Here is a 14,490-nt window from a genome sequence, read left to right on the forward strand (position 1 = left end):
TGGTGAATAATCCTTTTAATGTACTGTTGAATCCTATTGGCTAGCATTTTGGTGAGAATTTTCGCATCTGTGTTCATTAAGGATATTGGTCTGTAATTCTCTTTTTTGATGGGATCCTTGTCGGGTTTTGGGATCAAGGTGATGTTGGCCTCATAAAATGAGTTTGGAAATTTTCCTTCCATTTCTATTTTTTGAAACAGTTTCAGGAGAATAGGAATTAGTTCTTCAAGTGTTTGGTAGAATTCTCCTGGGAAGCCGTCTGGCCCTGGGCTTTTGTTTGTTTGGAGATTTTTGATGACTGTTTCAATCTCCTTACTGGTTATGGTTCTGTTCAGGTTTTCTAATTCTTCCAGGTTCAGTTGTGGTAGTTTATATGTCTCTAGGAATGCATCCATTTCTTCCAGATTGTCAAATTTGTTGGCATAGAGTTGCTCATAGTATGTTCTTATAATTGTTTGTATTTCTTTGGTGTTAGTTGTGATCTCTCCTCTTTCATTCATGATTTTATTTATTTGGGTCCTTTCTCTTTTCTTTTTGATAAGTCTGGCCAGGGGTTTAGCAATCTTATTAATTCTTTCAAAGAACCAGCTCCTAGTTTCATTGATTTGTTCTATTATTTTTTGTTTGTTTGTTTGTTTCTATTTCATTGATTTCTGCTCTGATCTTTATTATTTCCCTTCTCCTGCTGGGTTTAGGCTTTCTTTCTTGTTCTTTCTCCAGCTCCTTTAGGTGTAGGGTTAGGTTGTGTATTTGAGACCTTTCTTATTTCTTGAGAAAGGCTTGTACCGCTATATATTTTCCTCTCAGGACTGCCTTTGCTGTGTCCCACAGATTCTGAACCGTTGTGTTTTCATTATCATTTGTTTCCATGAATTTTTTCAATTCTTCTTTAATTTCCTGGTTGACCCATTCATTCTTTAGAAGGATGCTGTTTAGTCTCCATGTATTTGGGTTCTTTCCAAACTTCCTCCTGTGACTGAGTTCCAGCTTCAGAGCATTGTGGTCTGAAAATATGCAGGGAATGATCCCAATCTTTTGATACCGGTTGAGACATGATTTAGGACCCAGGATGTGATCTATTCTGGAGAATGTTCCATGTGCACTAGAGAAGAATGTGTATTCTGTTGCTTTGGGATGAAATGTTCTGAATATATCTGTGATGTCCATTTGGTCCAGTGTGTCATTTAAGGCCTTGATTTCCTTGTTGATCTTTTGCTTGGATGATCTGTCCATTTCAGTGAGGGGAGTGTTAATGTCCCCTACTATTGTATTATTGTTGATGTGTTTCTTTGAATTTGTTATTAATTGGTTTATATAGTTGGCTGCTCCCACGTTAGGGGCATAGATATTTAAAATTGTTAGATCTTCTTGTTGGACAGATCCTTTGAGTATGATATAGTGTCCTTCCTCATCTTTTATGATAGTCTTTGGCTTAAAATCTAATTGATCTGATATAAGGGTTGCCACCCCAGCTTTCTTCTGATGTCCATTAGCATGGTAAATTGTTTTCCACCCCCTCACTTTAAATCTGGAGGTGTCTTCGGGTTTAAAATGAGTTTCTTGCAGGCAACATATTGATGGGTTGTGTTTTTTTATCTATTCTGATACCCTGTGGCTTTTGATTGGGGCATTTAGCCCATTAACATTCAGGGTAACTATTGAGAGATATGAGTTTAGTGCCATTGTATTGCCTGTAAGGTGACTGTTACTGTATATTGTCTCTGTTCCTTTCTGATCTACTACTTTTAGGCTCTCTCTTTGCTTAGAGGACCCCTTTCAATATTTCCTGTAGAGCTGGTTTGGTGTTTGCAAATTCTTTCAGTTTTTGTTTGTCCTGGAAGCTTTTAATCTCTCCTTCTATTTTCAATGATAGCCTAGCTGGATATAGTATTCTTGGCTGCATGTTTTTCTCGTTTAGTGCTCTGAATAGATCATGCCAGCTCTTTCTGGCCTGCCAGGTCTCTGTGGATAAGTCTGCTGCCAATCTAATATTTTTTACCATTGTATGTTACAGACTTCTTTTCCTGGGCTGCTTTCAGGATTTTCTCTTTGTCGCTAAGACTTGTAAATTTTACTATTAGGTGACAGGGTGTGGACCTATTCTTGTTGATATTGAGGGGGGTTCTCTGCACCTCCTGGGTTTTGATGCTTGTTCCCTTTGCCATATTAGGGATATTCTCTACAATAATTCTCTCCAAAATACCTTCTGCTCTCCTCTCTCTTTCTTCTTCTTCTGGAATCCCAATTATTCTAATGTTGTTTCGTCTTATGGTCTCACTTATCTCTCGAATTTTCCCCTCGTGGTCCAGTAGCTGTTTGGCCCTCTTTTGCTCAGCTTCTTTATTCTCTGTCATTTGGTCTTCAATATTGCTAATTCTTTCTTCTGCCCAATTTATTCTAGCAGTAAGAGCCTCCCTTTTTTATTGCACCTCATTAATAGCTTTTTTTATTTCAACTTGGTTAGATTTTAGTTCTTTTATTTCTCCAGAAAGGGCTTTTATCTCTCCAGAGAGCGTTTCTCTAATATCTTCCATGCCTTTTTTGATCCCGGCTAGAATCTTGAGAATCATCATTCTGAACTCTATATCTGACATATTACCAAAGTCTGTATTGATTAGGTCCCTAGTCTTTGGTACTGCCTCTTGTTCTTTTTTTTGTGGTGAGTTTTCCTGCCTTGTCATTTTGTGCAGATAAGAGTATATGAAGGAGCAAATAAAATACTGAAAGGGTGGCAAAGACCCCAGGAAAATGCGCTTTAACCAAATCAGAAGAGACCCCAAATTGTGGGAGGGAGAAAGCGGATAAAAAGAAGTTCAGAAAAAAAAAATTAAAAAAATAAAACAATTAAAAAATATATATATATTAGGTAAAGTAGTTTAAAAATGTTAAAAAAGAAAAGGGTAAAAGTTAAAAAAATTTTAGCAGAAGAAAAAAAAATTAAAAAAATATTAAATTAACCGCAAGACTAAAGAATCATTGGGAGAAAGCCATGAGTTTCATGCTTTGCTTTCTCCTCCACTGAAATTCTGCTGCTCTCCTTGGTAGGTGAACTTTGTCTTGGCTGGATTTCTTATTGATCTTCTGGGGGAGGGGCCTATTGTAGTGATTCTCAAGTGTCTTTGCCCCAGGAGGAATTGCACTGCGCTTACCAGGGGCTGGGCTGAGTAATCTGCTCAGGTTCACTTTTGGGAGTTTTTTTCCCCTGAATTCTTTCCGTAGAGTTCCGGAGGATAGGAATGAAAATGGCGGCCTCCCATTCCCAGCCTGGAGGAGCCGAGAGCTCGGGGCCCCAGTCCTCAGTGCACCCTCAGAGAAAAGAGCCCAATCACTCCTGTCTCCCTGGCCTCTGGCCGTGCTCTGAGTTCCCCCAGCCTGCGACTGGTTCAAGGTAACCCCAAGCTGAGGGCTCACTCCTCAGCTCTGTCTCTGTAGCTGGCATCCCTGGTCTAATACCTGCAAGCTTTGCAACACTCAGACACCCCCGATCCTTCTGTGACCCTGTGGGACCTAGTGCCATGCTGGCCCTGCATGGGCTTCACCCCGGTTTAGCCTCTGGAGCAATGTCTCTCAGTGGAGCAGACTTTTAAAAGTCCTGATTTTGTGCTCCATTGCTCCACTGTTTCACGGGAGCCAGCCCCTCCCCCCGCAGTCTATCTTCCCATCGCTTTGGATTCACTTCTCCACTGGTCCTACCTTTCAGAAAGTGGCCGATTTTCTGTTTCAAGAATTGCTGTTCTTCTTCTCTTTGATCTCCCGTTGATTTGGTAGGTGTTTGCAATGGTTTGATAAGCTATCTAGCTGATCTCCTGCTACCTGATGTAGTCTCAGCCTGCTACTTCTCCGCCATCTTCTCCCTAGAAACTGGCTCTCCTTGTTTTATTAGCACTGTTAATCAAACTTACACTCAAACTTACACTCTCTAATCTAAATTAAATGCCTTTAATTTTCAAAGCCTAGCTCTAAGTTCTGACTCCTCTCTATTTCTTCACCTCTAAGAAAATCTCAGTTCATTTTTATCTCTATGATATAATGGGCAGAGATCTTTCCCAGTCTGGGATTCCTTAGGCCAGTGTCTTCCAGCATTGCTGCACATCTGAATTATCTGAGGAGTTTTATAAATATTGGTGCTTTTATAAATTTTTATAAATTATAAATATTGGTGCTTTGTTGCATGCCCTATTATCTAGGTTAAAATCAGGTATGAATTTCTTTTTTAAAGATGATTTCAATGTGCATAGGATTCATTCATTGGCTTATGGATCATGGACTTCATTATTGAATAGTTTTGGTTTCTTTTTTCTATCTTATTCAAGCAAGATAAATGTCTATGAGAAAATGAGTAGAAAAACAAAGAGGAAAATTGTGCACAAGTAATCAAGAAAATGTATATTGAAACCACAAATGATTTTAAAGTATCCTAACTAATGAGGTATTGTGTTTATTTATTTTTTAATATTGGTACAAAAGAATATCTTTTTTATCTTTACAGAGGACCAAGAATCAGAATGCTTTTGTACTTTTTAACAGCAATACAAGAAAATAAAAAATAATAAAGAAATGTCTTTAAAATTCAGAAAAAAAAATTCCAGCTAAAATTTTGTACCAAATGTAGATGTTAATTAAGTGAAAGTATGTTTTAAAAAAATGTGAACAAGCAAATTGTCAAAAGCTTCATATCTTTATGCACCATTTCTCAAGAAATTACTAAAGGATATGTTCCAGTAAAATAAAGAAATAAGCTAAGAGTGAAATAAGTCAAGCAGAGAGAGTCAGTTATCATACAGTTTCACTTACTTGTGGAGTATAAGGAATAACACAGAGGACATTGGGTGAAGAAGAGTAGAAATAAGTTGGGGGAAATCAGAGGGGGAGACAAACCATGAGAGACTGTGGATTCTGAGAAACAGACTGAGGGTTTTGGAGGGGAGGGGGATGGGGAGTTGGATGAGCAACCCAACCCCCCATCTCCCTCCCCTCCAAAACCCTCAGTTTGTGGTGGGTATTAAGGAGGGCATGTATTGCATGGAGCACTGGGTGTGATGCATAAACAATGAATTTTGGAACACACACACACACAAATTAAATTAAATTAAATTTTTAAAAGGGCAATTGGGTTAGAAATATAAAAGCAAATATCAAGGAAACAGGGCAAATATACAATAAATTAAAAAAATAAAAAGAAAGAAACTAAGAAAGAAAAAAGTAGGGGGGCCATGAAAGGAGATCCCACAGACGAGAGGTGGTGGCAATCCTCAATATAATGATTATGAGAGATCATAAGATCACTGCTATGCTCCAAGATAAAGCTAATGAAATATGTGATGAGCCTGGATGGTAAATCCCCAAAGAATCCGTTATATCAGTTGAAGTGATTATTTCTCGTGAGATCCATTTTTTTTTTTCATTCCTATAGATATTTAGGGCAAGGTGCTGCTCTTAGGTAAGGCTCATATATTAGTTTTTGTGTGTGGCATTATCTACTAGGTAGAGTTTAACTCAGAGTTCTTTTAATCCCTACCATGTTAATATTTTAGTGGTGTTGATTTACATACCTGTCAGCCTAGTAAGAAAATCTGTAGCCAGATAATGGAATGCTTTGGATGTAATGTCTTGTGAAGATCATGAGACAACTTGATAGGATGGCATAAAAATGATTCCTAGAATCAGACCAGTGGTTCAAATTCTAAATGGACTATATATTAGCACCTTATGTAATCCTCTATGAGCTTTAATTCCCTGTTTTGCAAATGATGAACTATTACCCACTTTCAATGATATATGGATTAAATGGTATCTATGAATCTGTACCATATCTGGTAACAAGAAGTACCCATCAATTTATAAGATCTTATTTCTTCTGCCCTGCTAGGTGATAATCTTGATATGTCTTCTTCAAATTGCTGTACACACAGTTTTAAATACTTAGTAAAGGAATGAAAAAAATAGATCTTATATAAACAAAAATTATTGGTATTATGGTGAATGCTAAATTAGGCATTTACAGGGGACTTCTGGAATGCGGGAGCGATATTCTCTACAAATTCACTGCTCCAAAAAAAAGCAGAAAATATACTGGGAAAATGGTCAAAATGAACCTTCAGAGGCTCTGAAAAGCTTGCAACACACTGAGAAATGTGTATTTAAGTGAAACTGATAGGTTTCTCTAAAAACAGAGAACATTTAAATATGGCTCCATTCTTGAGCTTTTGGTAGCCTTAAAAACCAACACCCTTTCAACCACAGAAGCCCTACAATCCAGCAGCCTCGCAGGTATCAAAGGCTGGCTTCTCAGAAAGTCCGTCTCCAAAGTTGTTACTTTTACCTGGGCTACTCCCTAGGGGAACCCCACTCAGAGGGTCTGTCATCATCAGACTTTGATTAGAAACTCCCTTAGTGGGGGAAATCCTACCTGAGGGCATTTGTTGAAAATGATCACAAGAAACTGTTGAACACTCCTGTTGCTTAAGGCTATGATACCAGTCGGGCAAACAAGATCTTGAGCAAAAATTTTAAAAGAAGATCTGAGGAATGAGAAGCTCGTAGGCAGCTTTCAAATGTTCTGATATCCTCTTGTAGATCTAGAGAATACACACAAGTGTAAGGCTGTGTGCATGCCCAGGAAAGACCTGGGAGGACCCCAGCTTCTCACCAATGGCTGACTGCGAACCCTGTGCAAGCAAGGAAGCAAAGGTAAAGGCATGAACGTTAAAGGCATGCCCCCAAAACATGAAGTCCCTGGCAAAGGGGGAAAGACTTATTGGTTCAAAGCATTAAGGAAATCTGACCAATAACTAGTTCACTAGTTGACCACTAAGGTCACTGAATGGAGACCTCCGTGGCTGCACACTATGAAGAAATTTATTAGTTCAGGTAAGTCACTAAACAATAAACAACAACAGTAAGAAACACCAGCAACAACCAACTGTGAGATACAGGTGGGAGGTCTGGTTTCCAGAGTTGCCACATTGTATCATCTAATGTATCTAATGTTTTTCACAACAACAAAAAATATGTGACATGCAGGAAAATACGGCCCATACATGGAGGAAAAATTGAACAGAAACAGCCTGAAGGTTTCAGATGTTGGACTTACCAAATCAGATATTTACAAAATCATTAGAGATAATCTAGATCAAGGAGTCTGAGACTTAATGAGATTAATGACTTACATAATGACCAACATCAGTGTTCAAAGAAGACTATGAATTTGGATTTTCAACTCGGACTATTTCGCAGAATGATTGCGTTCAATTTTAAGCATCTGTGTGTATACAAATATAAAAATATATATGTTCCTTTTTTTAAAAACTAATAAAACACATGGAATTATTTGAAAATATTTTAAATAGTCCTTATTTTTTAATCTCTCTTTCAGGCCCTCCTGTTAATGTCACATGCAACATATTCATAAACAGCTTTGGCTCTATCGCTGAGACAACCATGGTAGGCATGTTTACTTTGTGACAAGTTTCACACTGGAGTAATTTGTGATTACGTAAACGACAAATTTTCTGTTAGTGTTATGTAATTTAAAGCCAAAGTTAATATAATGAGATTCTTAAAAATAAAATTACTGGTATAATTAAGTTGCAATCAACTGCAGGTAATAACGTTTCATTTGGAGACTGTATATTAGAGAATAAATGTAAGTGAAAACAAGATTGATTTTCCCATTTTGGTAATTAAATATTAAGTCTCAAATTAAAACTAAAGTTTTACCATTTAAATTATTTCTTTTCAATGCTCTTTAATAACCAAACAGAAACATAGGAGCAAATAGTTTCATGTTCAATTATTCTGTATGTTTATAATGTGTTTACAGTATTATGTTAAGTATTTTATTTGATTACTTTTCCAAATAAATACAGTATTTGCTGAAATAACATAAATATTTTGTGAATAGTGGTACATGCTTTACTTTATTGAAACTCATTAACAGAGACTTCATTAGTATGTAATCAAGAACATTTTATATAATGAAGTTATTAAAGCCAAAAAAATCATCATTACAGACCAAATTTATTCTGATTTGGATTTTATAACATTCTCTAAAGATCATGCTTTGCACTGCAGCTTTTCTTGTGCATTTCAACTGAAATAAAAGGCAGAGATAGACTCATGAATCTCTCAATATCTGTAAAATTGTCTAGCAGACAAGTTTTTTTTTTAATTGAAACTATGTATGGTGGTTTTTAAGTTACCTAGAATTATACTCCACTCCTAAATTTAGCAAGTATAATTTGCATTAATTTTCAAAGTTGATTTTAGCTAAAATAGGATGTGAAATACTTAAAGATTTATTAGCTTCCAAAGCCATTATTAAGCATCGATTTATGCTCATTGGGCATATCTCAGAATGACCTGATAGCAAATTTTCTAAGGAAAAATAATCTAATATGTAAATTATTATGGGTGGACATAAGGGTGTGTGTATGTATACATGTGCATGCACGTGTCTGTGTAAAGAATCTATCTTAACAGGAAGAGAATTTTTTGAGGAATCTTTTTAAAAAATTTCTCTTTTCCTCATGTGTGCAATATTTATTCATTTAGTGGCATCTCTGTGGTTTTATCAAACAATATAATATAACTGCAATAAAAGTATCAGTGAAGAAGAACTGAATTTACATATTTGGGCATTATATAGAATTATCTTAACTACAGTGTATACATTAACATGAATGTGTGTTTGTTTGTGTAAACAGAGAAAATGCATACCATTTGCTTGCTTAACCACAGTGTTGTTCCCATGAAATTCTGACTCTAAAATGACTGTAATCTTGTTTAAGGCTTTGACATATTCTGGATTCTCACTGAGTATTTGGTTCTGATTTATATCCTGCATTTGTATTATTGGGGAGAAAAATTTTCATCTATGCTTCAAGATTCTTTTGGCTGCTTTAAGAATTAAATTGACATGAGACAGCTAACAGAGGAGAATCCAATTTAATAGCATACATAAACACAAGAGATTCCAAAGACAAGAAAATGTGGTATATATGCCATTCTGAACTAGGGAGAAAGAGATAGTCTGGGACTGCAAATGGAAGGAAAACAATTCACAGGAAGGTGAAAAAGAATAAATATTTGGTGAACAATTGTTTGCTGGACCATTCAGAAACAATTGACCATTGAGAGGACTTTGATTAAATAGGCCTTGCCAGGTTCCTACCTATTCACCAGGCCTAGTTCATATTATACCTATGGTTATCTATGGTGCTAGCTTCCTTCTTGCAACAGGTCCTCTATCTAAATTCTTTTAGCCAGTTAGCAAAAAGAAAAACTTCTTGAGTTTTCTTTTTCTTAAAAAAAAAAACAACCTAAAATAATTCATATACCAAAGAGACACATTTTGGGGTGGAAAATTCTGCTCCTCTACTGTACATTCTTAGTCCAAATCATATTTAAAGATGAAGGAATCTCTGCTTTTTTTCTACTTAGGCTTTCCAAATTGTATTTTGAGCCCTGGCAACTTGTTCACTTTAATAGCTGCTATACAAACTGTATAATCTCAAAACCCTAAAAATATGTTTATACTTTCTCTTTTGCAAAACTGTTTCCACAAAATACTGCCAGCAGCAATAGTTTGAAAAAATTTACAGCCTTACTTGTCTTTGCGGGATGGAGGAAAAGACTTGGGAAAAAAAGAAAAAACATGGCCAGATTTCTTTCTCATTAAAACCAGAAAGATTGTCAGGTTATTTGAGGGTCTTTGCTTTTTATAATGCAGTTCAACAGTCTATTACTAAATGGCTGTAGCACATGATCTAGAGGATGACTGCACCAGCTAAATTTCTTACCTGTAATAATTTTAGACTCCCTTTATAAAATAATATTACACAGAAAGCTTGCAGAATATTGCAAATACAGTTTGTCAGTGACTCTTACTCAGTTTTATTTCCTTTCTCTAACATAGAAATCCTTTTCATTCCTACATATTCTATCATAATGTGTTTTTTTGAAGTCATTTTTAGCATGTATCACTTTCCTCTTCAGAATCACAAGCAACATCAATGAACATTAATCAAACATCTCGGAGGTTAAGTATTGTAAAATTTACTATGCTCATCTTGGTATCTTTCTTTTTAGTCTTCTAAACTTTTAAACAGGTGATGTTACTTCTATTAATATAATCAGATTCAATATCTGTAGAATTTTTAATGGTATCAGATAGAAAAGCTGCAACATGGTGTCCACACACATAGAAATGGAGAAAATTAAAACGTATTATTATATTTCTATCTTAAGATTCATAGAATACTTTCCTACCACTTGATTAACTTGATAAATTTTATTCACAGTTTCTACCATCTGTAGAAAACTTTGTAGCTCTGTAGCTAAACTTTGTCCATTAGTTTATTTGCTGTAATATTATTTTAATTTGTTTTTATAGAAGTATCTATAGATTCTTAAAAATATTTACATTTCTTATATAGTTTACTTTTTAAAAAAAGATTATTTATTTATTTATTTGAGAGAGAGATCACACAAGTAGGCAGAGAGGCAGGCAGAGAGAGAGAGGAGGAAGCAGGCTCCCCGCTGAGCAGAGAGCCCAATGCAGGGCTTGATTCCAGGATCCTGAGATCATGATCTGAGCCTAAGGCAGAGGTTTAACCCACTGAACCACCCAGGTTCCCCTACTTTTGTTTTTATAATACAAATAGTGTAATTCAACTAAGACAATATATTAAAATTGTGAGGATGGAATTTCAAATTACATATGTTTATGGCTATCTTTGCACCTGAGATCTCATATCTAGAATAAATCTCCCAATCTATAGATCTCCATTTAACAAAGACCTTAATTGTCTTCAATGTTTGTTTACTGACCAAAAATATTAAGCTCCTTCTGCTGGTCTACTTTCTCACAATTTTCTCTCTCCCCATCTTAAAATTCATTTTAAGATATCCATTTGAGATATCCATTTGAGGTAATTATTTGATTCTTTTTTTTTTAAGACTTTATTTATTTATTTGTCAGAGAGAGAGAGGGAGAGAGAGCGAGCACAGGCAGACAGAACGGCAGGCAGAGGCAGAGGGAGAAGCAGGCTTCCTGCCGAACAAGGAGCCCGATGTGGGACTCGATCCCAGGACGCTGGGATTATGACTTGAGCCGAAGGCAGCTGCTTAACCAACTGAGCCACCCAGGCGCCCCTAATTATTTGATTCTTGAGAAAATTTCTCTAGTAGATATTCTACATGCTTACCCATTTGTTTTGAAAATTAATTCAAAATTTTAAAGTATTTTGCATTTTCTTCTTGTACCAAACTTATTTTTTTAAATATTTTTCTGCACTTGGGGTGTCTGGGTGGCTCAGTTATTTAAGTCTGACTCTTGATTTCGGCTCAGGTCATGATCTCAGGGCTCTGGGATCAAGCTCTAGGCATCACCTGGCTCCCTGTTCAGCAGGAAGTCTGCTTGGGATTCTGTCTCTCCCTCTGCCCCTCTCCACTTCCCCTCAAATAAATAATAAATCTTAAAAAAAATTACATATACCTTTACAAGAGCATAAATTCAAATTTATTTTTGACTGTGAAACTCACCATTTCCCAATATTTATTTGTCCAATTAACTTATTGTAGTTCCAACCCTTCTCACTTGAGCACAGTCTTATTATTCTTGACATATAATTATCAAATTTTTCCTTTAGATAATCTGTAAATTTTAAACTTCCTTATTTCTTTTATATCTGTGTCATTTGTCATATATGAGTTTCTCTAAGGACATGTTCAGCCTCCATTATTCCACGTTCACATTCTTCTTCTTCTTCTTTTTTTTTTAAAGCTTTTATTTATTTATTTGACAGAGATCACAAGTAGGCAGAGAGGCAGGCAGAGAGAGAGGGAGAAGCAGACTCCCTGCTGAGTGGAGAGCCCCATGTGGGACTCGATCCCAGGACCCTGAGATCATGACCTGAGCTGAAAGCAGAGGCTTAGCCCACTGAGCCACCCAGGTGCCCTCAAGTTCACATTCTTGATTTCACAACTATTAGAAACCAAAGTTCTTGAAAAAAATAAATAAATAAAAATAAATAAATAAATAAATAAATTCAAGATGAAACTGGTTTACCACCATCAGAGTCATTCCTGTTCCCCTTTTGTAACATGGCCTTGATAAGGGACATGCATCTGTCCTGCCATCTAAACTTGTGGTAACAAAGGAGCTCATTCATGATTGTTTTTATTGCTTCTACGAGGGGAGCTTAAGCTCTCCCCATTAATGTGACTCCTGTAAACCTGTTAGGAGTTCTGGAGAAGGCTTAAATGCCAGGATGAAAGCATTTGTAAGTTGGGTTTTTTTAAAAAACAAACAAACAAACTTATTTATGAATGTAGTAATTTGGGTGTGTGTAGATAGCAGTGTCTCAAACTGCATATATATTTAGGCTTACCCTCCTATCTTCAGAAAACAGATGGCTCTCCATCTTGTTACACATATGTTAGAGAGTTAGAGAACTGCTCGGCTATGTGCCTTAAGTCAATATTTACTCATTGAACCATTACTTGTCACTAGTGCTGGTAGAAAGACTTATTTTTACAAAATAAAACAAAAAAGATTAGATATTTTGATGTAATCATTTTTCAGGTGTCTGTAGACAGATGTATGGTAGGGTTGGATAAGAGTATCTGAAGTTCTGCTGTGATCTCAAACTATACATTTTCTCAATTTTTCACATAAGTGATGCATTCATACTTTAGTTGCAATAATAATCATACATAGGTAGATGCTACTTTGAATGGTTAGATCATTATAATCTCCAAAGAAATCTAAGCCAGTATGGCATACAAAATTTATAGTGTCCATTTTCAGATTCTTAATGGAAAATCCTACACATTCTTTTTTTATAAGTATATTTTTATCAAATAATATTGCTTTTATCAAATAGAGTTATTACCTGTGCAAAAGGGAATATAAGTTACATTCATGTGTCTATCATCTTAAGAAATTAAACATTAAAAATAAGTTAAAGCTGACCATGTCCTCTTGCCCCAAACACTGCCTCCCTACCTTTCCAACACAGCTTTGTTCCTGAACTTGATATCAAGAGATAAAATTCCATTCTACAATTATGAAAACATGAACAAAACAGCCATACTGTAGTGTCCACTTGTAATTTGATTTTCTGGTTCAAATTTATGTTTTTTGACATAAGCCTTTGACTCTTCTGTTCATTTTCATTTCAGGAAGTATTCCATATTGTATTTATATTGTACTTATTCATTCTACATTTGCTGGACATTTTGATGTTTTTAATGTTTTTACTCCTACAAAACTCTGGATTGAAAAATTATTGCACATTTTCTTCTAATATGCATATGCAAATATTCTATAGGGTATATACCGAGGAGTGAAATTATTTGGTCCAAGGTTATATTCTCAGAAGTGAAACTATTTGACTCAAATATTACTAAATTGCGCTCCAAAGTGGGCATTCTGTCTTAAACACCTACTATTAATTTTATTAGATTTTCTATTGTTTTACATCTCCCATAATTAATATTTACTCCCTCTGGATATAATTGCCATTATTATGTACTTCTTTAATTAATAGTGTGGTTACATGTTTTTCTTGAAAAAATTTTTTTCCTTGTCATTTTCATGTCCTTTGTGCAGAATGCCTTTTCGTCTTTTCTCATTTATGCTTGTTTGCTTTTATAATGTACACACCAACCTACACTACTCACACACAGATATATTATTCTGAAGAATGCTCTGTTACATGCATTTTAAATAGCAATTTTGCTTTTTTTCCAGTGTGTTCATGATGTCTTTTGATGTATAAATTATTTTAATTTTAATTTACAAAATCTAACCTAGTTTTTACTCACTGGTTTGTGCTTTGTCTGAAGAAATCCTTCTCTCATCCAAGTTCATAAAAACATTTTCTATATTTTCTCCTAAAAACATTTTGCTTTTCCTATTTAGGTTTCAGTCCACCTGGAATTTTGTGCAGTTGTATACATATATATGATATGCAGTAGATATTTATTTTTTATTTCACAATTGAATAATGACTTCTACTAATTTACAATTGTACCTCTGTCATATATATTCACGTATATTCATACATATCCATATGTATTGAATGAGTCTGTTTCAGAATTCTTAATTTTGTCCCAATGGTCAATGCACCAATATTGTAGTTTTCTTTAATATAGCTTTAAACTGGAGTTGATATTTAGTAGGACAACTTTCCAAACATACACTTTATTCTTTTTCAAAGTATTCTTGACTCTTCTTGGAAGTTTGTTTTTTCATATACATTTTAGAATTATCTTGTCAAGTTCCACAAAATAAACTTGAATTGACTATATGAAATTGTTTTGAGAGAACTGTCACCTTAAAATATTGAGCCCCCACTGAGCACGGGGCCCATCAGAGAGCTCGCAGAGCTTGATCTCACGACCCCGAGATCATTACCTGAGCCAAAATCGAATCAGACACGTAACCCCATCCATGAATATAATGTGTCTCTCTTTTTACTTAAA

At 35.3% G+C, this 14,490-nt stretch overlaps 1 protein-coding gene across 2 annotated transcripts in view; it reads left to right on the forward strand.

The window, feature by feature from the left end:
* The window catches only part of LOC111156394 (glycine receptor alpha 3), a 215,918-nt gene that overhangs the window by 63,989 nt on the left and 137,439 nt on the right, over nt 1-14,490 (forward strand). For both annotated transcript variants that reach the window (XM_022517247.1, XM_022517256.1), the window contains exon 3: nt 7,376-7,443. In XM_022517247.1, coding sequence (XP_022372955.1) covers nt 7,376-7,443 — 68 coding nt within the window. The remainder of the gene's footprint in view (nt 1-7,375; nt 7,444-14,490) is intronic.

The sequence above is a fragment of the Enhydra lutris genome, unplaced genomic scaffold, assembly GCF_002288905.1.
Source record: "Enhydra lutris kenyoni isolate GAN:26980312 unplaced genomic scaffold, ASM228890v2 scaffoldscaffold3, whole genome shotgun sequence".
Lineage (NCBI taxonomy): Eukaryota > Metazoa > Chordata > Mammalia > Carnivora > Mustelidae > Enhydra > Enhydra lutris.